Source organism: Salmo salar, chromosome 02 (genome assembly GCF_965601325.2).
Source record: "Salmo salar chromosome 02, fSalSal1, whole genome shotgun sequence".
Lineage (NCBI taxonomy): Eukaryota > Metazoa > Chordata > Actinopteri > Salmoniformes > Salmonidae > Salmo > Salmo salar.
This window is the reverse complement of record NC_138292.1, coordinates 14,001,687-14,023,259: the sequence shown is the minus strand read 5'-3', so window position 1 is coordinate 14,023,259 and position 21,573 is coordinate 14,001,687. Positions and strand designations below refer to the sequence as shown.

The 21,573-nt window shown below is 49.1% G+C and overlaps 1 protein-coding gene across 8 annotated transcripts in view; it reads right to left on the bottom strand.

Annotated features, from left to right (window-relative positions):
• Positions 1–21,573, bottom strand: part of LOC106591343 (trafficking kinesin-binding protein 1) — a 92,942-nt gene that overhangs the window by 44,698 nt on the left and 26,671 nt on the right. The window contains exons 1-2 of one of the 8 annotated variants that reach the window (XM_082959963.1): positions 9,171–9,335; positions 6,581–6,775 (exon numbers count right to left, since the gene is read on the bottom strand). In XM_082959963.1, the coding sequence (XP_082816089.1) occupies positions 6,581–6,775; positions 9,171–9,174 (199 nt within the window). In that variant the 5' untranslated portion in view covers positions 9,175–9,335. Of the gene's footprint in view, positions 1–4,088; positions 4,388–6,580; positions 6,776–7,807; positions 9,130–9,170; positions 9,336–21,573 lie in introns of those variants that run through there. The other 7 variants (XM_082959962.1, XM_082959965.1, XM_082959989.1 and 4 more) reach the window with 7 other exon arrangements.

Sequence of the window (21,573 nt, the reverse complement as noted above, 5' to 3'; positions counted from 1 at the left end):
AATATTATTCATGTTCTGGTTAAAAAAGGCCCTAATGATTTATGCTATACAACGTTTGACATGTTTGAACGAACGGAAATATATTTTTTCCCCTCGTTCATGACGAGAAGTCCGGCTGGCTTACATCATATGCTAACGAGACGGAGATTTTTGGACATAAATGATGAGCTTTTTTGAACAAAACTACATTCGTTATGGACCTGTGATACCTGGAAGTGACATCTGATGAAGAGAATCAAAGGTAATGGATTATTTACATAGTATTTTCGATTTTAGATCTCCCCAACATGACGTCTAGTCTGTATCGCAACGCGTATTTTTCTGGGCGCAGTGCTCAGATTATTGCAAAGTGTGATTTCCCAGTAAGGTTATTTTTAAATCTGGCAAGTTGATTGCGTTCAAGAGATGTAAATCTATAATTCTTTAAATGACAATATAATATTTTACCAATGTTTTCTAATTTTAATTATTTAATTTGTGACGCTGACTTGACTGCCGGTTATTGGAGGGAAACGATTTCCTCAACATCAATGCCATAGTAAAACGCTGTTTTTGGATATAAATATGAACTTGATAGAACTAAAAATGCATGCATTGTCTAACATAATGTCCTAGGAGTGTCATCTGATGGAGATTGTAAAAGGTTAGTGCATCATTTTAGCTGGTTTTATGGTTTTGGTGACCCTGTCTTTGACTTGACAAAACATTACACACAACTCTTGTAAATGTACTGTCCTAACATACTCTAAATTTATGCTTTCGCCGTAAAACCTTTTTGAAATCGTAAAACGTGGTTAGATTAAGGAGATGTTTATCTTTCAAATGGTGTAAAATAGTTGTATTTTTGAAAAATGTGAATTTTGACATTTATTTGGATTCAAATTTGCCGCTCTTGAAATGCACCTGCTGTTGATGGAGTGCACCACGGGTGGCACGCTAGCGTCCCACCTAGCCCCAAGAGGTTAAGTCTTTACTGAAGACTCATCTCTTCAGTGGGTCCTACGATTGAGTGTAGTCTGGCCCAGGAGTGTGAAGGTGAACGGAAAGGCTCTGGAGCAACGAACCGCCCTTGCTGTCTCTGCCTGTCCGGTTCCCCTCTCTCCACTGGGATTCTCTGCCTCTAACCCTATTACAGGGGCTGAGTCACTGGCTTATTGGTGTTCTTCCATGCCGTCCCTAGGAGGGGTGCGTCACTTCAGTGGGTTGAGTCACTGACGTGGTCTTCCTGTCTGGGTTGGCGCCCCCCCTTGGGTTGTGCCATGGTGGAGATCTTTGTGGGCTATACTCAGCCTTGTCTCAGGATGGTAAGTTGGTGGTTGAAGATATCCCTCTAGTGGTGTGGGGGCTGTGCTTTGGCAAAGTGGGTGGGGTTATATCCTTCCTGTTTGGCCCTGTCCGGGGGTATTGTCGGATGGGGCCACAGTGTCTCCTGACCCCTCCTGTCTCAGCCTCCAGTATTTATGCTGCAGTAGTTTATGTGTCGGGGGGCTAGGGTCAGTCTGTTATATCGGGAGTATTTCTCCTGTCTTATCCGGTGTCCTGTGTGAATTTAAGTATGCTCTCTCTAATTCTCTCTTTCTTTCTCTCTCTCGGAGGACCTGAGCCCTAGGACCATGCCTCAGGACTACCTGACATGATGACTACTTGCTGTCCCCAGTCCACCTGGCCGTGCTGCTGCTCCAGTTTCAACTGTTCTGCCTGCGGCTATGGAACCCTGACCTGTTCACCGGACGTGCTACCTGTCCCAGACCTGCTGTTTTCAACTCTCTAGAGACAGCAGGAGCGGTAGAGATACTCTCAATGATCGGCTATGAAAAGCTAACTGACATTTACTCTTGAGGTGCTGACTTGTTGCACCCTCGACAACTGTGATTATTATTATTTGAGCATGCTAGTCATTTATGAACATTTGAACATCTTGGCCATGTTCTGTTATAATCTCCACCCGGCACAGCCAGAAGAGGACTGGCCACCCCTCATAGCCTGGTTCCGCTCTAGGTTTCTTCCTAGGTTCTGGCCTTTCTAGGGAGTTTTTCCTAGCCACCGTGCTTCTACACCTGCATTGCTTGCTGTTTGGGGTTTTAGGCTGGGTTTCTGTACAGCACTTTGAGATATCAGCTGATGTAAGAAGGGCTATATAAATACATTTGATTTGATTTGATTATGAGCCCCAGTCTCCACAGCACAACCTCCCCTCCAAACCTTCCCCTGCTTCCATGTACTGTCTGCTTCATTATGAGCCCCAGTCTCCACAGCACAACCTCCCCTCCAAACCTTCCATGTACTGTCTGCTTCATTATGAGCCCCAGTCTCCACAGCACAACCTCCCCTCCAAACCTTCCATGTACTGTCTGCTTCATTATGAGCCCCCGTCTCCACAGCACAACCTCCCCTCCAAACCTTCCATGTACTGTCTGCTTCATTATGAGTCCCAGTCTTCACAGCACAACCTCACCTCCAAACCTTCCATGTACTGTCTGCTTCATTATGAGTCCCAGTCTTCACAGCACAACCTCCCCTCCAAACCTTCCATGTACTGTCTGCTTCATTATGAGCCCCCGTCTCTGTCAGCTCTGCTAGCGGTGGTTTGGCGTGATAATGAACGACAGGAAGGTTGGCTACACAATGTGTATGGGACCAGGCTAGTGGCTAGGCCATTACTGGTGTTGGATGAGATCTCTAGAGACCTGTGGATAGTTGGAAAGAGATATCCACAGTACAGCACTGCAGCGTGTTTATCAACCATGTGAATATAAAACCATGTCATTTAGACTTGTCATAACTGTTGGAGCAGACCGGTAGTAGGGGAGGTGTACATTAAAATGTCATGAGGCCCTCACAATACAATCTACTGTAGTAAATGAGTCCTCGAACATCATATATAACATCATATATAACAGCATTACCAAAGAGATCTTATCCAACAGAACAGGCTTCGTCTCATAATATATGACCATCATCAATGGAAACGTCTTCAGCCAAGGGTATAGGCCTAGTCAGTTGTTCTATATATAGAGCCACTGATCATGTTGGATGGCTCAATGAAAGCATCAGGGGATACAGGGATAGCTATAGTCTGCTAGATGAAGCTGCTGTAAAACATTTCCATATTATATTGCTGTGTGATGCTACTTTCCAGGACTCAGATCTATAGGACTGTTATTCTGACTGTACAGATCTATAGGACTGTTATTCTGACTGTACATATCTATAGGACTGTTATTCTGACTGTACAGATCTATAGGACTGTTATTCTGACTGTACATATCTATAGGACTGTTATTCTGACTGTACAGATCTATAGGACTGTTATTCTGACTGTACAGATCTATAGGACTATTATTCTGACTGTACAGATCTATAGGACTGTTATTCTGACTGTACAGATCTATAGGACTGTTATTCTGACTGTACAGATCTATAGGACTGTTATTCTGACTGTACAGATCTATAGGACTGTTATTCTGACTGTACAGATCTATAGGACTGTTATTCTGACTGTACAGATCTATAGGACTGCTATACATCCCTCTACTCCCATTCTCTCTGTCACATACACACACAATGGCAGGGCAATACTAAAGCTCCATGGGTAGTCAGTCCACTCTTTGCAAAACCACCTTGTCATTCCCCTTCGTTGCTACATTTACATAGCAGCCTTGTTTTGTGGTGCCACGGTTTCTGTTGCTCCTAATTCACCCTGGTTACAACCAACAGAAGCTGATATCACATCCAACACAACCAAATGATAGTAAGAGAATTAGCTACAGCCTCGTCCTACAGCCATGACCTCCTTGGCTGAGGTAAACTTAGTTAAATGCACCTGTTATCAGACAGACCAGAGCAGAGTGAAGCAACACAGCAGCCCCTGGCTCAGTGGTTCCAGCCTCATGTGACTGACGCAATACATACTGGAGCGAAGAGAGAGACCATTATACAGTCAATGGTCTATAACCACCCTACCAGCAAAATCATCCCCTCTAGCCCCCCTCCCTCCCTCCCTCCCTCCCTCCCCTTCCCCACATATAGCCCCTATAACAGCACAGTTAGATAACAAGTAGCTGGATAACTGTCCCGATCAGGCTTACCATCTGTGCATTCCTCATAGTACCAGTCTAGCTCATAGTAATCCGCCTCCACAAATTTCTGCATACTCAGTCCCCTTCAGCTGAGAGGAGCGTCACCATCTTCTCCTGTCCTGCTGCGGAGGTCACGAGAACACCTGCCCATCCTTTCATTACATACTCTGAGTTCTCTAGGAGTTTACCATGATGAGGAGACCACGTGGAACAGCACATTTTATCACTGGTACCAGAGCGGAAGGATGGGAGGGAGAGGAGAGGAAAGAGAGAAAGAGATATTTCCCAAAAAGCAACGCAGCCCAAAACACAGTAATGCAGCAGGGATGTGTTGCTGCCTGGTGGTGAGTCAAGGTTGTATCACAAATGAGGGAGGGGCCTGGGGAGGGCCACGAGCCAATGAGGAAGGGAAATGTCAGAGGCATGCTCCTCCCTCTGAACTGTTTCGTCAATAGCAACCTGCTTTCGCCCCTCCTCTCTCTCCTTGGCTCACCCTCCCCTTCTCCCAACAGTACATCCTTCTGTGAGGTTGCCATGGAGACTGGCTCCCTACTCCAGCACTGAGTAGCATCTGAATGCAGGCGAGTGTTGCTACTGCTGCTGCCTCTGTATGCGACCAGCTCTCTGTTCATATCTGCCTGGTCTGGTACAACACCTCTACTACAGGGCAGGGAGTTCACCTTGCTGAATGATATTAACAAATCATTCAATAGGTTTATAGTGGGGAATATAGTTCTCTCCCCCACACTGATTTACAGCAGGATAAAATCTGAGATGCTTCTACTTCTTAAATAGCATGTCCCTTTGATAAAGAGTACACTGACTAATTTTAACACCACTTGACAGTCAGACAATAAAAAGGTCAGATATCATTTTAGAGACAGCCATTAATCAAACAATGAGGATTATTATTTCAGCGATTATAGAAACACTTCCTCAACCTGCCTGCTGACTGATTCAAGGCTGTATAATGCCATCAGTATTGCATCATATGGAGTGTAATGTGTCTGTGGTAGAAGATGCATCATCAGAGTAGGAGTGGCCTATCAGGGATCAGCTGACTAGCCAGATGACCAATGAACCACCCTGCTGCCTATCCTCCTTGTGACATCACAATCACAGGTGACAAGACCAGAAATGACAAGACAGTGACAAAAACAGAATTGACAAAACCAGATTGGTGACATAAATCTCTATAGCCTAGTTCTGAATTTAATCAAGGAGTAGAGTACAATATCTAAAACCATCTATCAAAGAATATCAGTTTGGAAACAGGTTTGTATTACGCTGCACAAATGTGACAAAGTGGTCTTGTCTTGTGAGAACACTGGAGTCTATCCTCTAAGTCAGTATCAGTAACTATTTTTAACCAATGCTGCAGGACTGTCATTGTAGTCTACATCTGCGACAACGTAATCAGAGTATTAAAGCATCTGTTATTACAGCATCCTACAGTGCCGTCTTTCAGACAACAGTACAGGTACTGTATCAACACAAAACACATATCTGCTGATTGATGTTAAACTTCCTGAGCTCTACAGTATGACCTACATTCACAATAGAAGGCCGCTGACAACCAGTTGACATAAAGGTCATACACAAGGACAGATCAGTATGTGATCAGATCAGATCCTGAGTGGCGGAGCGGTCTATGGCACTGCATCGCAGTGCTAGAGGCGTCACTACAGACCCTGGGCTGTATCACAACCACCGCACAATTGGCCCAGCGTCGTCCAGGTTAGGGGAGGGTTTGGCCGGGGTAGGCCGTCATTGTAAATAAGAATTTGTTCTTAACTGACTTGCCTAGTTAAAGGTTAAATAAAGATAGAAAAAATAAGAAAAAATAAGAAAAATCCAGAGTCATCACACACAGCCTTGTGTCTGTCCAGCCTCATGTCTGGTTGAGACACAGACAGACGTTAGGACAGACGTCTCCCACTGAGCTGATAGGACCAGCAGCAGAGCAGACTGGCAGAGCGTGGCGCTTCAGCCTGCCTGGCACCCACGGCCCAGCGGGTATGTTTGCTGTGTCAACCAGGCCCAGCTGTCTGTCGCTGACCCATATGGGCTCAGGGCCATATTACAATGACTCTGTCTCTCTCTAACTTTCATTCCCTTTGTCTCAATCTCTGTCTGTCTCTCTGTGTTTGTATCGCTCTGTCTGTCTGCCTGTATATATCTCAGACAAACTTCCTCAGTCTCACTACGGCACCAGAATCTCAGCTGTTAGTTAGTCTTCCACCCCCATTTTTTTTATTCTTGATCTCGGCTCTAACCTGCACCATTTCCAAAAATACACTGCAATATGAGCTCAATACAATTACTAATATGAAGGTTAAAGCGATGAACCAGTTGAATATCAAATGTGTACCAGCGTGCAACAGACCACATAAAAGGAAGAATAGAAAGCAGAGAAGTGACCAGCAGAGGGAGTGTGGAAGCCCTCGCCCCCTTGCCTGCATCATCTTTAAAAAACTACGAAATACAAACGCTGCGCTTACGGAAATACTTCAGAGTCTCCTCAATCTGCTCGACGGTGAGGTCCAGGTTGGTATCGGGGGAGAGGAGAGGGGTGTGGAGCCAGTCGTCGTGGTCATACCCGTAGATGGTGTCTGCTCTCAGCTTGTAGTGGGGCAGCTGCTCCTCCAGCAGACTGATGATCTCCACCTCTGGAAGATCAGTACTGTTACACACATCTGTAGGAGGAGGAGGAGGAGAGGGGAAAGGAGGAGGACAGGGGAGGAGGAGAGGGGTGGGGAGGGAGAAGAGAGGGAAGGGGTGGAGAGGGAGAGGAGATAGGAGAAGGTATGAGGGGAGGAGAGGGAGAGGACAAGAGGAGAGGGAGAGACTAGAGGTTAGTTTTAGCCCCCTACAGCAGCAAGAGGTTTTGTAACAGGTGCCTGGTTGAAAAACACCAGAACAATGGCTGTTTATGTTTAAACTTCCTCATCTAGAGCAGGGTTTCCCAACTGGCAGCCCGCGACCAACTCAATATTGGGATGGTGTTCTTAATGTTTTGTACACTCGGTGTATGTGATCGTATACAAATGTAAGCAAGGTTTGAAATGATTATGGTTTTAGTGAAATGTTATATCTGTTTGGGCTTCTTGTGGTCAATTTGTAGTCTACAAATGATTTGTAATTAGGTTCTGACCCCAAAAAATTGTCCTGCGTCAATCTAGTTAATGATCTCTGATCTAGTGAGAACGATGACAGTCTTGCTCAAGACATACACATACCTTTCAACAAACTATTTCTGGCTCCTCAGTAGGCTATCCCTCTGAACAATCTGCTTTTCTAAACCATAATCAAACACAACGACCTCTGAACTATGGTCATACGTGATGGTGTCATTGTATCTTGTTTACATATCAGAATCTTGGTAGCAGTCTGTTTACATAAAGGGAGTGCAGAAAGAGCTACTGAAAGCAGTGTAGGAGGACCTCTGGTGGCACATTGAGGAACTACAATCCTGCTGATGTCTATGTATCACAACAGTGCTACAAAACAACAAGATATGACAGTGATTTACAGAATAACTGATCCTGGAGCTGCTTTATGAAAATGAAGAGAGTGCATACAGTATACTATATAAACAAGGAGAATCTGCATAAACCCACAGACTGCAGAACATATTGGCATGGGAACTAGGAAGAAGTTCTCCTTCCAGATACTAGTTTGCGACAGTAAACTCTGTGCTTCACTGGAACATAGTGAAGTCATCTTACCAGCACTTCCTGCCATGGGATTTACTCCTTCCCTCAGCAGATCCAGATGTCCATCAGACTCCCATCCAAACACTGTTACAGCTCACTGTAAAACTCCTAGATAACTTCACCAGAATCACACACACTAAGAAGTGACCGAGTTGTGAATACGGAATTGAACGTCTCAGTTTATGTGAGCAGGCGTGTTTCCAATCCATTTGTTCAACAGCTGCATACATAAGGCCTGCATATCTGAGGTGGCGATGACGCTCCAGCAGACAATGGTGTCCCAGATAGCCAGGCCTTAATCCAGACAGAATGGGCTGGCAGGCTGCTGAGACAGGCTAAACTGACTGACACCATGGTACTGACTGTCACCAGCAAAACCTAGCAGCATTAGCAGACTACAGCAGGGGAGTCAGACAGTCAGTCACACAGACAGTCACACACAGACTACAACACGTGGGGGACACACTACTGTTATGGTCCATTGCCATCAATTAAAAGTAGTGAAAACATACAAATCTCATATTTCTGTTAAATAGAGCCGATTATAGGCCTATTCTTCATATTCAGCTCAGATCTCAGAAGTGTAACTGGGACGATAAAAAGCTCTATAAAAAGCTTCTGAACAACACAACAGCCAGGCCATGCAAACCAGAATAACAACAATGGCTGGAAGTGTCACATGACGTGTGTATTTATAGTCAGATCTGTAAGGCCCTGGCACTCTGCTCTGCACCCGCTGCCCCACTGTCCTTCTGTCCCCTCTACCTCTCTGGCATTCACTTCAAATCCCCAGGCTACAGTACACTACTGTAGCGCAGGGCCAATACAGGCAGAACCTACATCCAACTACACAGAAAACTAGACCCCATGGTGACAAACATTAGGCAGACAGAGAGCACAAGAGAGACAGACATGTGGGCAGTACAACTACAAACTGTGTCTACCTCTAGTCTAGTTCACGTTCTAGTCTTCATATCCAACCCCATCATGTTTACTAAGAGATGACTAAAACAAATGACTGAACAATGATGTGTGTATTTGAATAGGATGTATTTGCATAATCTATACCAGTAAGATGATGTATATGAGTTGGTAACCTATTGTCCTAGTACTCCTCATTAAAAACCAGGCTATATACTGTAACCATCCCCTTCATAAAAACATGCTTAGCAACCATCAATCATTTCCATAGGAAACATTATCCTTACTATTCCATAGAAATGTCAAGAAATCAGACATTAAGTACAAAACTAAAATCATTGAACAAACAACAATTGAAGTCCAAATAAAGTGAGGAATCCCAGTAGTTTTAAACACCAAACAAGCCCAAACCTCCCCATAGATCCAACCCAAAGTCACGGTGTCCAGTACTCACTCATGGCGCCTCTGCCCCTTGCTCCGTGTCCTCTCACCCCGACTTACATTTTCCGCTTCTACCAGGAAAGGGCAGGGCGAAGAGGAGTGGGAGTGAGAGAGAAAAAAAGAGGGGAGGGAGGGAGATGGAGAAGAGAGGAAGGAAGAGAGAGAAGGGAGGGAGGAAGAGAGAAGGGAGGGAGCGAGAGAAGGGAGGGAGGGAGAGAGAGTGGGAGGGAAATAATTAAGAGTGAGAGGGAAGAAGAGAGAGAGTCGTAGGAAAGCGACCCCAGCTACTCTGCTTTACCATGCCTGGCATGCCACTGACGGTGGTCACATGGGGCCCCCAACCCCCCCATACTGTAGCCAGCATGGCAGCGCAGCCACGCAGCCCCCCCCCCCCCCCCCCAGCTGCCTAAACAGACTGTCAACTGGATTACTGTTGGCCCGGAGAGTGCAGTGGACTGGAACACTCATTGTCCTCCATACTGTAGGCTGGTCTCTTCCCACAGCTGCAGGATCTTCATGAGTCTGACAAGTGAGACTAACTACAGGCAGGATATACTGTACTGCAGCTGGAAGCCAGCAGGGGAGAAGATGGCCTCCTCAGACAGGATAATATCCACCACAGATCATAACAGCAAAGATCAACTGTAGGCCCTCTGGGAACTTTTCCCTCTACAATAAGGAATGAAACTAATGATAAAAAAATCTAAACTACAAATTCTGATTGTTAGTCAGAGCCCTATATACACAGAGCCCTATATACACAGAGCCCTACATACACAGAGCCCTACATACACAGAGCCCTACATACACAGAGCCCTACATACACAGAGCCCTACATACACAGAGCCCTACATACACAGAGCCCTACATACACAGAGCCCTACATACACAGAGCCCTACATACACAGAGCCTACATACCAGAGCCCTACATACACAGAGCCCTACATACACAGAGCCCTACATACACAGAGCCCTACATACACAGAGCCCTATATACACAGAGCCCTACATACACAGAGCCCTACTATACCACAGAGCCCTACATACACAGAGCCCTACATACACAGAGCCCTATATACACAGAGCCCTACATACACAGAGCCCTACATACACAGAGCCCTACATACACAGAGCCCTACATACACAGAGCCCTACATACACAGAGCCCTATATACACAGAGCCCTATATACACAGAGCCCTGCCTGTACAGTATATCAAAAACGTTCAAATCATCTTGAGCCAAGCCACCACTAGCTGACTACGTTTCTCCAGGCTGCTGAACTGGGAGCCATTGTTTAAAGCAGCCGCTGGACTACTGTAGTCAATGTCAAGGTGGACAAATGTCCCATCCTCCAGCAGGCTGACAAGAAATAAGAGTTCAGTGGAGGAATGGGACTGTCTGGCTCTGGCCCCACTGCAGTGACAACATCTGAGCTATGCTAGCTAGAGAGTCACACATACAGTACTTTCTCCATGTCCATTAGGGGAACACTACCGTACGGTGTGTTACCTCAACACGTCTCCATTAGGGGAACACTACCGTACGGTGTGTTACCTCAACACGTCTCCATTAGGGGAACACTACCGTACGGTGTGTTAACACGTCTCCATTAGGGGAACACTACCGTACGGTGTGTTACCTCAACACGTCTCCATTAGGGGAACACTACCGTACGGTGTGTTAACACGTCTCCATTAGGGGAACACTACCGTACGGTGTGTTAACACGTCTCCATTAGGGGAACACTACCGTACGGTGTGTTACCTCAACACGTCTCCATTAGGGGAACACTACCGTACGGTGTGTTACCTCAACACGTCTCCATTAGGGGAACACTACCGTACGGTGTGTTACCTCAACACGTCTCCATTAGGGGAACACTACCGTACGGTGTGTTACCTCAACACGTCTCCATTAGGGGAACACTACCGTACGGTGTGTTACCTCAACACGTCTCCATTAGGGGAACACTACCGTACGGTGTGTTACCTCAACACGTCTCCATTAGGGGAAACTACGTACGGTGCGTTACCTCAACACGTCTCCATTAGGGAACACTACGTACGGTGCGTTACCTCAACACGTCTCCATTAGGGGAACACTACCGTACGGTGTGTTACCTCAACACGTCTCCATTAGGGGAACACTAACGTACGGTGTGTTACCTCAACACGTCTCCATTAGGGGAACACTAACGTACGGTGTGTTACCTCAACACGTCTCCATTAGGGGAACACTAACGTACGGTGTGTTACCTCAACACGTCTCCATTAGGGGAACACTAACGTACGGTGTGTTACCTCAACACGTCTCCATTAGGGGAACACTACCGTACGGTGTGTTACCTCAACACGTCTCCAGAGGGATCCAGCCAACACTTGCGCCCACACAGGGTCGATTTGACACACACACACACGGACTAAAGCCAATAAACATTTGTGAGAATCCTAGAAACCTGAATAAAACCCGAACGAATCAAGCATATTAAAGTGTAAAACTCTTCTGTAGGACGTGGGTCACCTAAGATACAGATGTAAACATGCTATTCCACACGTTAACAGTGCTGGGGGAGAGACAGAGAGCAGCATCTGATTCAGTGTGCTCCAGGACGACAGGGAGGGAATCAGAAGACTGTAGACACAACAGAGCAGAACAGCTGCTGATTGTTCCTTTCCCCTACTTCAGGATAACCACTGTTCTCCACCTATCCAGCCACTGCTGTGGTAGAGCACCAACATGTCTACAAATACATGTCTGATAAGAAATGACACTCAGTACTGACAACACCAGGAGGCTTGATTCTTCAGCCTTAGGTCTGCCCGCTGCCTGTTTAATAAGCCCCCTCCCTTACCCTGGCTATGGTTGTAATAAGCCCCCTCCATTACCCTGGCTATGGTTGTAATAAGCCCCCTCCATTTCCCTGGCAATGGTTGTAATAAGCCCCCTCCATTTCCCTGGCTATGGTTGTAATAAGCCCCCTCCATTACCCTGGCTATGGTTGTAATAAGCCCCCTCCATTACCCTGGCTATGGTTGTAATAAGCCCCCTCCATTACCCTGGCTATGGTTGTAATAAGCCCCCGTCATTACCCTGGCTATGGTTGTAATAAGCCCCCGTCATTACCCTGGGTATGGTTGTAATAAGCCCCCTACATTACCCTGGCTATGGTTATAATAAGCCCCCTACATTACCCTGGCTATGGTTGTAATAAGCCCCCTACATTACCCTGGCTATGGTTGTAATAAGCCCCCTACATTACCCTGGCTATGGTTGTAATAAGCCCCCTACATTACACTGGTTATGGTTGTAATAAGCCCCCTACATTACCCTGGCTATGGTTGTAATAAGCCCCCTACATTACACTGGCTATGATTGTAATAAGCCCCCTCCATTACCCTGGCTATGGTTATAATAAGCCCCCTACATTACCCTGGCTATGGTTGTAATAAGCCCCCTCCATTACCCTGGCTATGGTTATAATAAGCCCCCTACATTACCCTGGCTATGGTTGTAATAAGCCCCCTACATTACCCTGGCTATGGTTATAATAAGCCCCCTACATTACCCTGGCTATGGTTGTAATAAGCCCCCTCCATTACCCTGGCTATGGTTATAATAAGCCCCCTACATTACCCTGGCTATGGTTGTAATAAGCCCCCTCCATTACCCTGGCTATGGTTATAATAAGCCCCCTACATTACCCTGGCTATGGTTGTAATAAGCCCCCTACATTACACTGGCTATGGTTGGAATTCATGTGGTCTTGCCAAGAGGCTGGGTCTGGCACAGATCCACCAGACAGATGACACTGCTTAACGGCTCCTGACGTCATGGCAACTGTGCTGTTGTGTGTCTTGGTCTGTCCCAGAGGAAAAGCAGAACTTGGTGAACAGTGCAGGGCCGGGCTATGAGTCAGTCTCACTCCGTTCCATTCAGCTGGCCTGACCACTGCTCACTGGACTAATGGAAAAGCTCTGGCTGATTCCAACTGTTTTGTCTACACACAAACTGTTCCCATGGATACATCAGGCTGTGGGAATATCTGTGGTGTGTGGCTACAACTGCATATCCGACAGAAAGAGAAGCCGAAAGAGAACAATCTCAGTTAACCCGGAACTAAAGTCTTGTGTAACTGGTCAGCTGCTCTGTTAACGTAGTCTGCCCACGAGAGATTATAGCAACAATGGCATGTGGACACACTGACACTGGCATACGTACTGACAAACAAACAAAGTCCACCAAGCCAGAAATCAACACTCACACAGCCCCCTGACAGGAACTTTGGGTTCAGTTCACATGGCAAAGTTTAATATTTAAAGTATCTTAAGTCCAAAACTGACAACACTGCGATATAGCACTCGTTATCCGTTAACTGCTAACAGTACTGCATACATGTGTTAATGACTTCAACTTCCTATCTATATCTTGTGGGCAGTAATATAGTAGCAGTATTTGCATGATATTTTTACCTCAGCGTGTACCTCAATAAGCCATATCTGTATCAATAAAATAGTCTTCTACTGATACTACTGGAGAAGATTACAATTGTATACACATGTTGAACAAAATTCATATTTACCCATATTTTGCCAGTGGGAAAAGGATGCACACTGGTGTGAAGTATCATCCTGTTCTAGACTGAGTATCCTGTTGTAATATAGACTAAAGTTAGCATGATATTGTTCAGGTACTTCCAGACTACTTGATTAGCTAGATGAGCACTAATGTTATTTTGAGAACAGCACAAGATGAGCCCTAAACTTTGTAAACATCCCATGAACTTTAGTAACACTATAATCATGTGATGTACCTTTTTTATATGTCTTTGAAAGATATCTCTCAGAGAAAGTAGTTACAGTACATCTCCTCTGTTCACTACAACCTTACTGAACCCAACCTACCACAGCCTGGGTACCTACTGTAGTTACAGTACATCTGTTCACTACAACCTTACTGAACCCAACCTACCACAGCCTGGGTATCTACTGTAGTTACAGTACATCTGTTCACTACAACCTTACTGAACCCAACCTACCACAGCCTGGGTATCTACTGTAGTTACAGTACATCTGTTCACTACAACCTTACTGAACCCAACCTACCACAGCCTGGGTATGTACTACGTCGCCCAGCAGCATGATATCAGACAGCCTAGTTAGTCTCAGATGTCCTGGCTTCACTCAGGAGATGGAAGCCTGAGACAGAGGCTAAAACAGACTAATGAATGGATATTAACCCAGTGTGTGGTTTGTCACCAAACCCCATTCATGTTACTTAATACTCTACATCACCACACTGAAGCATGGCAAATCCACAGTTCCTATGGCAACCACTGGGACACATGGGGAGCAGGGAAACGGTTGCGGAGGCTTCAGCATGGACTGAGGATGAATCCCAAATGGAACCATGTGGGACACAGTGGGAGAGATGGGTTTGGGAGTGAACAAAGGAGGGTTCAGTAATATCCACTGGCGTTGCTATTACAACCAGAAGAATACAGCACTGTACCAATAAATTAAATCAGCATGGTATGAAACTAAGTAAAAAGAGAGATAATTATAGGACATAAGATTCTTATTGGATAAGCCTTACTACAATAAAAGGGAATATATTCCACCTTGTAGTGAATCCCTGCCTAGAAAACAAATTAAATACTTTCATCTCCTCAGACAATCAACTGGCCTGGCGTTGAGACTGTCTGTCTGATGAGGAACAGAACAACGGAAGGGATAGTTACCCTTCGATGCTGATCTTGGGTCAGTTTTGTATTTTCCCAAATAATGGTTAAGGTTAGGATTGGGGGAAGGGAAGTTGATCCTAGATCTGTACCTAGGGGAAACTTCACCCTACACCGAACAGAACAATGCCAGGACCCTAACCCCACCAGGGGGCAGCACTGAACCACAGCTGCACAGCTCTCAGTCCTTCAATGCCATTGAGCTGCTTCCTGTACTCATAGCAAGGGTCCAACTCCAGAAAAGAGACTACATGTTACCATTCATTCATCAGCATAGAGGTAAAGGGTACAACAAACGTTTCATTGTGGGTAACTCAGAGCTGCTTCCAACAGTTTTGGGAAGTTGCAGTCAGTGTCACTGCCATATACTGCAGTCTGTATGCATGTCAGCTTGGCTGTCTTCAGCTGAAATACAGTTTTTTATTTTATTTCACCTTTATTTAACCAGGTAGGCTAGTTCAGAACAAGTTCTCATTTTCAACTGCGACCTGGCCAAGATAAAGCAAAGCAGTTCGACACATACAACACAGAGTTACACATGGAATAAACAAACATACAATCAATAATACAGTACAAAAATCTATATACAGCATGTGCAAATGAGGTCGGATAAGAGAGGTAAGGCAATAAATAGGCCATGGTGGCAAAGTAATTACAATAAAGCAATTAAACACTGGAATGGTAGGATGTGCAGAAGATGAATGTGCAAGTTGAGATACTGGGGTGCAAAGGGGCAAGATAAATATATAATATAAATACAGTATGGGGATGAGGTAGATTGGATGGGCTATTTACAGATGAGCTATGTACAGGTGCAGTGATCTGTGAGCTGCTCTGACAGCTGGTGCTTAAAGCTAGTGAGGGAGATATGAGTCTCCAGCTTCAGAGATTTTTGCAGTTCGTTCCAGTCATTGGCAGCAGAGAACTGGAAGGAGAGATGGCCAAAGGAAGAATTGGCTTTGGGGGTGACCAGTGAGATATACCTGCTGGAGCGTGTGCTACGGGTGGGTGCTGCTATGGTAACCAGTGAGCTGAGATAAGGCGGGGCTTTACCTAGCAGAGACTTGTAGATGACCTGGAGCCAGTAGGTTTTGCGACGAGTATAAAGCGAGGGCCAGCCAACGAGATCAAGGTCACAGTGGTGGGTAGTATATGGGGCTTTGGTGACAAAACAGATGGCACAGTGATAGACTGCATTTAATCTGTTGAGTAGAGTGTTGGAGGCTATTTTGTAAATGACATCGCCGAAGTCGAGGATCGGTAGGATGGTCAGTTTTACGAGGGTATGTTGGCAGCATGAGTGAAGGATGCTTTGTTGCGAAATAGGAAGCCGATTCGAGATTTAATTTTGGATTGGAGATGTTTAATGTGAGTCTGGAAGGAGAGTTTACAGTCTAACCAGACACCTAGGTATTTATAGTTGTCCACATATTCTAAGTCAGAACCGTCCAGAGTAGTGATGCTGGACGGGCGGGCAGCGATCGGTTGAAGAGCATGCATTTAGTTTTACTTGTATTTAAGAGCACTTGGAGGCCACGGTAACTAACCTCCAGATGAGCTTCAATGCCATACAACTCTCCACAGTGTCCAACGAAGGTCCAGAGGTATACAGAATGGTGTCGTCTGCGTAGAGGTGGATCAAAGAATCACCAGCAGCGAGAGCAACATCATTGATGTATACAGAGAAAAGAGTCGGCCTGAGAATTGAACCCTGTGGCACACCCATAGAGACTGCCAGAAGTCCGGACAACATGCCCTCCGATTTGACATACTGAACTCTATCAGAGTAGTTGTTGGTGAACCAAGCGAGGCAATCATTTGAGAAACCAAGGCTGTTGAGTCTGCTAATAAGAATATTGTGATTGACAGAGTCGAAAGCCTAAGCCAGGTCGATGAATACGGCTGCACAGTAATGTCTCTTAACGATGGCAGTTATGATATCGTTTAGGACCTTGAGCGTGGCTGAGGTGCACCCATGACCAGCTCGGAAACCAGATTGCATTGCGGAGAAGTTACGGTGAGATTCGAAATGGTTGGTAATCTGTTTGTTAACTTGGCTTTCAAAGACCTTAGAAAGGCAGGGTAGAATAGATATAGGTCTGTAGCAGTTTGGGTCTAGAGTGTCTCCCCCTTTGAAGAGGGGGATGACCGCGGCAGCTTTCCAATCTATGGGACGATACGAAAGAGAGGTTGAACAGGCTAGTAATAGGGGTTGCAATAATTTCGGCAGATCATTTTAGAGAGGGTCCAAATTGTCTAGCCCGGCTGATTTGTAGGGGTCCAGATTTTGCAGCTCTTTCAGAACATCAGCTACCTGGATTTGGGTGAGTTTGTAATGGAAACAAAAATCTGTGTGCTCATTGGACAAGTTTTGGATACAGCATAGCACCTCCCTGTTTCCCTCCATTTCAAAGTGTTTTTTCTCTAGTGAACAGGACCCAGCAGAATGAGGAGAAATGCAGTCCCACTGCCACCTGGGAGTTCGCTGAGTGAACATTGAGGTTGTCCCCCAAATGCCACCCTATTCAATGTACTTCTTTTCATCAAGGCCCATTTGCCTCTGGTGAAAAGTAGTGCACTATATAGGGAACAGGGTGCCATTTGGGACACATCCTGAGCAAGCAGCATAATCTGGTCACCTAATTGGCCTCATGACAAGAAGTGACAGTCAGTGGCAGGTCACAATAGAGTTTGGTTTCTCATTCTCACCACATCTCCCTCACTACGGCCCATTAAGCCGCCCCTCCCCCCAGCATTTCCTGGGTTATAGATGGTAGTGGACTATAAAGGGAATAGGGTGCCATTTGTGACGGAGACCCTCTGTAACTCCCTCCTGAGATGTGTTTGAATCAATAAGAATGTCATTTTAAAGTACTCAGCAGAAGCCACAACAATGCAGCCGTAAGTTAGATGAAACTGTCATCACAGTGAATTGTGACATTCATTTCCCCATGGGCTCTGTTTGTAAGGTTGCCAATACTGGTACTGTTCAACAGAAATGCTGATTAAACACCACCCAGGGCATATGATTTTGCCCACTGTGATCCTAAAATTCAATGGTTCTATATGTAATTCTATGATTTGACAAAGCTAGGCCATGACAAAGTGAGATGGGTACAGGCAAATAGTAGGGCGCAGGGGTATGGTGTGGTTGGGTTTGTTGTGGTGAACAAGCAGATCTCTCCAGTGACTCAGACAGATGTGTTGTGTGGGTTCGTTCCCCTGATACCCACACAAAGGGACTGCTGGGTTCGTTCCCCTGATACCCACACAAAGGGACTGCTGGGTTCGTTCCCCTGATACCCACACAAAGGGACTGCTGGGTTCGTTCCCCTGATACCCACACAAAGGGACTGCTGGGTTCGTTCCCCTGATACCCACACAAAGGGACTGCTGGGTTCGTTCCCCTGATACCCACACAAAGGGACTGCTGGGTTCGTTCCCCTGATACCCACACAAAGGGACTGCTGGGTTCGTTCCCCTGATACCCACACAAAGGGACTGCTGGGTTCGTTCCCCTGATACCCACACAAAGGGACTGCTGGGTTCGTTCCCCTGATACCCACACAAAGGGACTGCTGGGTTCGTTCCCCTGATACCCACACAAAGGGTCTGCTGGGTTCGTTCCCCTGATACCCACACAAAGGGACTGCTGGGTTCGTTCCCCTGATACCCACACAAAGGGACTGCTGGGTTCGTTCCCCTGATACCCACACAAAGGGACTGCTGGGTTCGTTCCCCTGATACCCACACAAAGGGACTGCTGGGTTCGTTCCCCTGATACCCACACAAAGGGACTGCTGGGTTCGTTCCCCTGATACCCACACAAAGGGACTGCTGGGTTCGTTCCCCTGATACCCACACAAAGGGACTGCTGGGTTCGTTCCCCTGATACCCACACAAAGGGACTGCTGGGTTGCATTGCTCTGCTCAGTGAAGCGCTGTGCTCTGCGAGGCTGTGCTGTCTGCTGGGCACCATCCCTGCCAGTCCCCTGGGAGAGCGAGCGAGAGCGGGGGGAGAGAGAGCGAGCGAGAGCGGGGGGAGAGCGGGGAGAGAGCGAGCGAGAGCGAGCGAGAGCGGGGAGAGAGCGAGCGAGAGCGGGGGGAGAGAGAGCGAGCGAGAGCGGGGGGAGAGAGAGCGAGCGAGAGCGGGGGGAGAGCGGGGAGAGAGCGAGCGAGAGCGAGCGAGAGCGGGGAGAGAGCGAGCGAGAGCGAGCGAGAGAGCGGGGGGAGAGAGAGCGAGCGAGAGCGAGCGAGAGCGGGGGGAGAGAGAGCGAGCGAGAGCGGGGGGAGAGAGAGCGAGCGAGAGCGGGGGGAGAGAGAGCGAGCGAGAGCGGGGGGAGAGAGAGCGAGCGAGAGCGGGGGGAGAGAGAGCGAGCGAGAGCGGGGGGAGAGCGGGGAGAGAGCGAGCGAGAGCGAGCGAGAGCGGGGAGAGAGCGAGCGAGAGCGAGCGAGAGCGGGGAGAGAGCGAGCGAGAGCGGGGGAGAGAGAGCGAGCGAGAGCGGGGAGAGAGAGAGCGAGCGAGAGCGGGGAGAGAGCGAGCGAGAGCGGGGGAGAGAGCGAGCGAGAGCGAGCGAGAGCGGGGGGAGAGAGAGCGAGCGAGAGCGGGGGGAGAGAGAGCGAGCGAGAGCGGGGGGAGAGAGAGCGAGCGAGAGCGGGGGGAGAGAGAGCGAGCGAGAGCGGGGGGAGAGAGAGCGAGCGAGAGCGGGGGGAGAGCGGGGAGAGAGCGAGCGAGAGCGAGCGAGAGCGGGGAGAGAGCGAGCGAGAGCGAGCGAGAGCGGGGAGAGAGCGAGCGAGAGCGGGGAGAGAGCGAGCGAGAGCGGGGAGAGAGAGAGCGAGCGAGAGCGGGGAGAGAGAGAGCGAGCGAGCGAGGAGAGAGAGAGCGAGCGAGAGCGGGGAGAGAGAGAGAGCGAGCGAGAGCGGGGGGAGAGAGAGCGAGCGAGAGCGGGGAGAGAGAGAGCGAGCGAGAGCGGGGAGAGAGAGAGCGAGCGAGAGCGGGGAGAGAGCGAGCGAGAGCGAGGGGAGAGAGAGAGCGAGCGAGAGCGGGGGGAGAGAGAGCGAGCGAGAGCGGGGAGAGAGAGAGCGAGCGAGAGCGGGGAGAGAGCGAGCGAGAGCGAGGGGAGAGCGAGCGAGAGAGGGAGAGCGAGCGAGCGAGAGAGGGAGAGCGAGCGAGCGAGAGAGGGGGGAGAGCGAGCGAGCGAGAGAGGGGGGAGAGCGAGCGAGCGAGAGAGGGGGGAGAGCGAGCGAGCGAGAGAGGGGGGAGAGCGAGCGAGCGAGAGGGGGGAGAGCGAGCGAGCGAGAGGGGGGAGAGCGAGCGAGAGGGGGGGGAGAGCGAGCGAGAGAGGGGGGAGAGCGAGCGAGAGAGGGGGGAGAGCGAGCGAGAGAGGGGGGAGAGAGCGAGAGAGCGGGGAGAGAGCGAGAGAGGGGGAGAGAGCGAGCGAGAGAGGGGGAGAGCGAGCGAGAGAGGGGGGAGAGCGAGCGAGAGAGGGGGGAGAGAGCGAGCGAGAGCGAGGGGAGAGAGCGAGCGAGAGAGGGGAGAGAGCGAGCGAGAGAGGGGAGAGAGCGAGCGAGAGAGGGGAGAGAGCGAGCGAGAGAGGGGAGAGAGCGAGCGAGCGAGAGGGGAGAGAGCGAGCGAGCGAGGGGGGAGAGAGCGAGCGAGGGGGGAGAGCGAGCGAGCGAGAGAGGGGGGAGAGCGAGCGAGCGAGAGAGGGGGGAGAGCGAGCGAGCGAGAGAGGGGGGAGAGCGAGCGAGCGAGAGAGGGGGGAGAGCGAGCGAGCGAGAGAGGGGGGAGAGCGAGCGAGCGAGAGAGGGGGGAGAGCGAGCGAGCGAGAGAGGGGGGAGAGCGAGCGAGCGAGAGAGGGGGGAGAGCGAGCGAGCGAGAGAGGGGGGAGAGCGAGCGAGCGAGAGGGGGGAGAGCGAGCGAGCGAGAGGGGGAGAGCGAGCGAGAGGGGGGAGAGCGAGCGAGAGGGGGGAGAGCGAGCGAGGGGGGAGAGAGAGCGAACAAGATCGGGGGGAGAGAGAGCGAACAAGAGCGGGGAGAGAGCGCGCGGGGAGAGCGAGCGAGAGAGGGGAGAGAGCGCGCGGGGAGAGAGCGAGCGAGAGGAGAGCGAGCGAGAGCGGGGGGAGAGCGAACGAGAGCGGGGGGAGAGCGAACGAGAGCGGGGGGAGAGCGACGAGAGCGGGGGGAGAGAGCGAAAGAGGGGGGAGAGAGCGAAAGAGGGGGGAGAGAGAGCGAGCGAGAGGGGGGAGAGAGGCGGCGGGGGGGGAGAGAGAGCGAGCGAGAGAGAGAGAGCGAGAGAGAGCGAGCGAGAGCGAGCGAGAGCGGGGAGAGAGCGAGCGAGAAGAGAGCGAGAGCGGGGAGAGAGCGAGAGCGGGGAGAGAGCGAGAGCGGGGAGAGAGCGAGAGCGGGGAGAGAGCGAGCGAGAGCGGGGAGAGAGCGAGCGAGAAGAGAGCGAGAAGAGAGCGGGGAGAGAGCGAGCGAGAAGAGAGCGAGAGCGGGGAGAGAGCGAGCGAGAAGAGAGCGAGCGAGAGCGGGGAGAGAGCGAGCGAGAGCGGGGAGAGAGCGAGCGAGAGCGGGGAGAGAGCGAGCGAGAGCGGGGAGAGAGCGAGCGAGAGCGGGGAGAGAGCGAGCGAGAGCGGGGAGAGAGCGAGCGAGAGCGGGGAGAGAGCGGGCGAG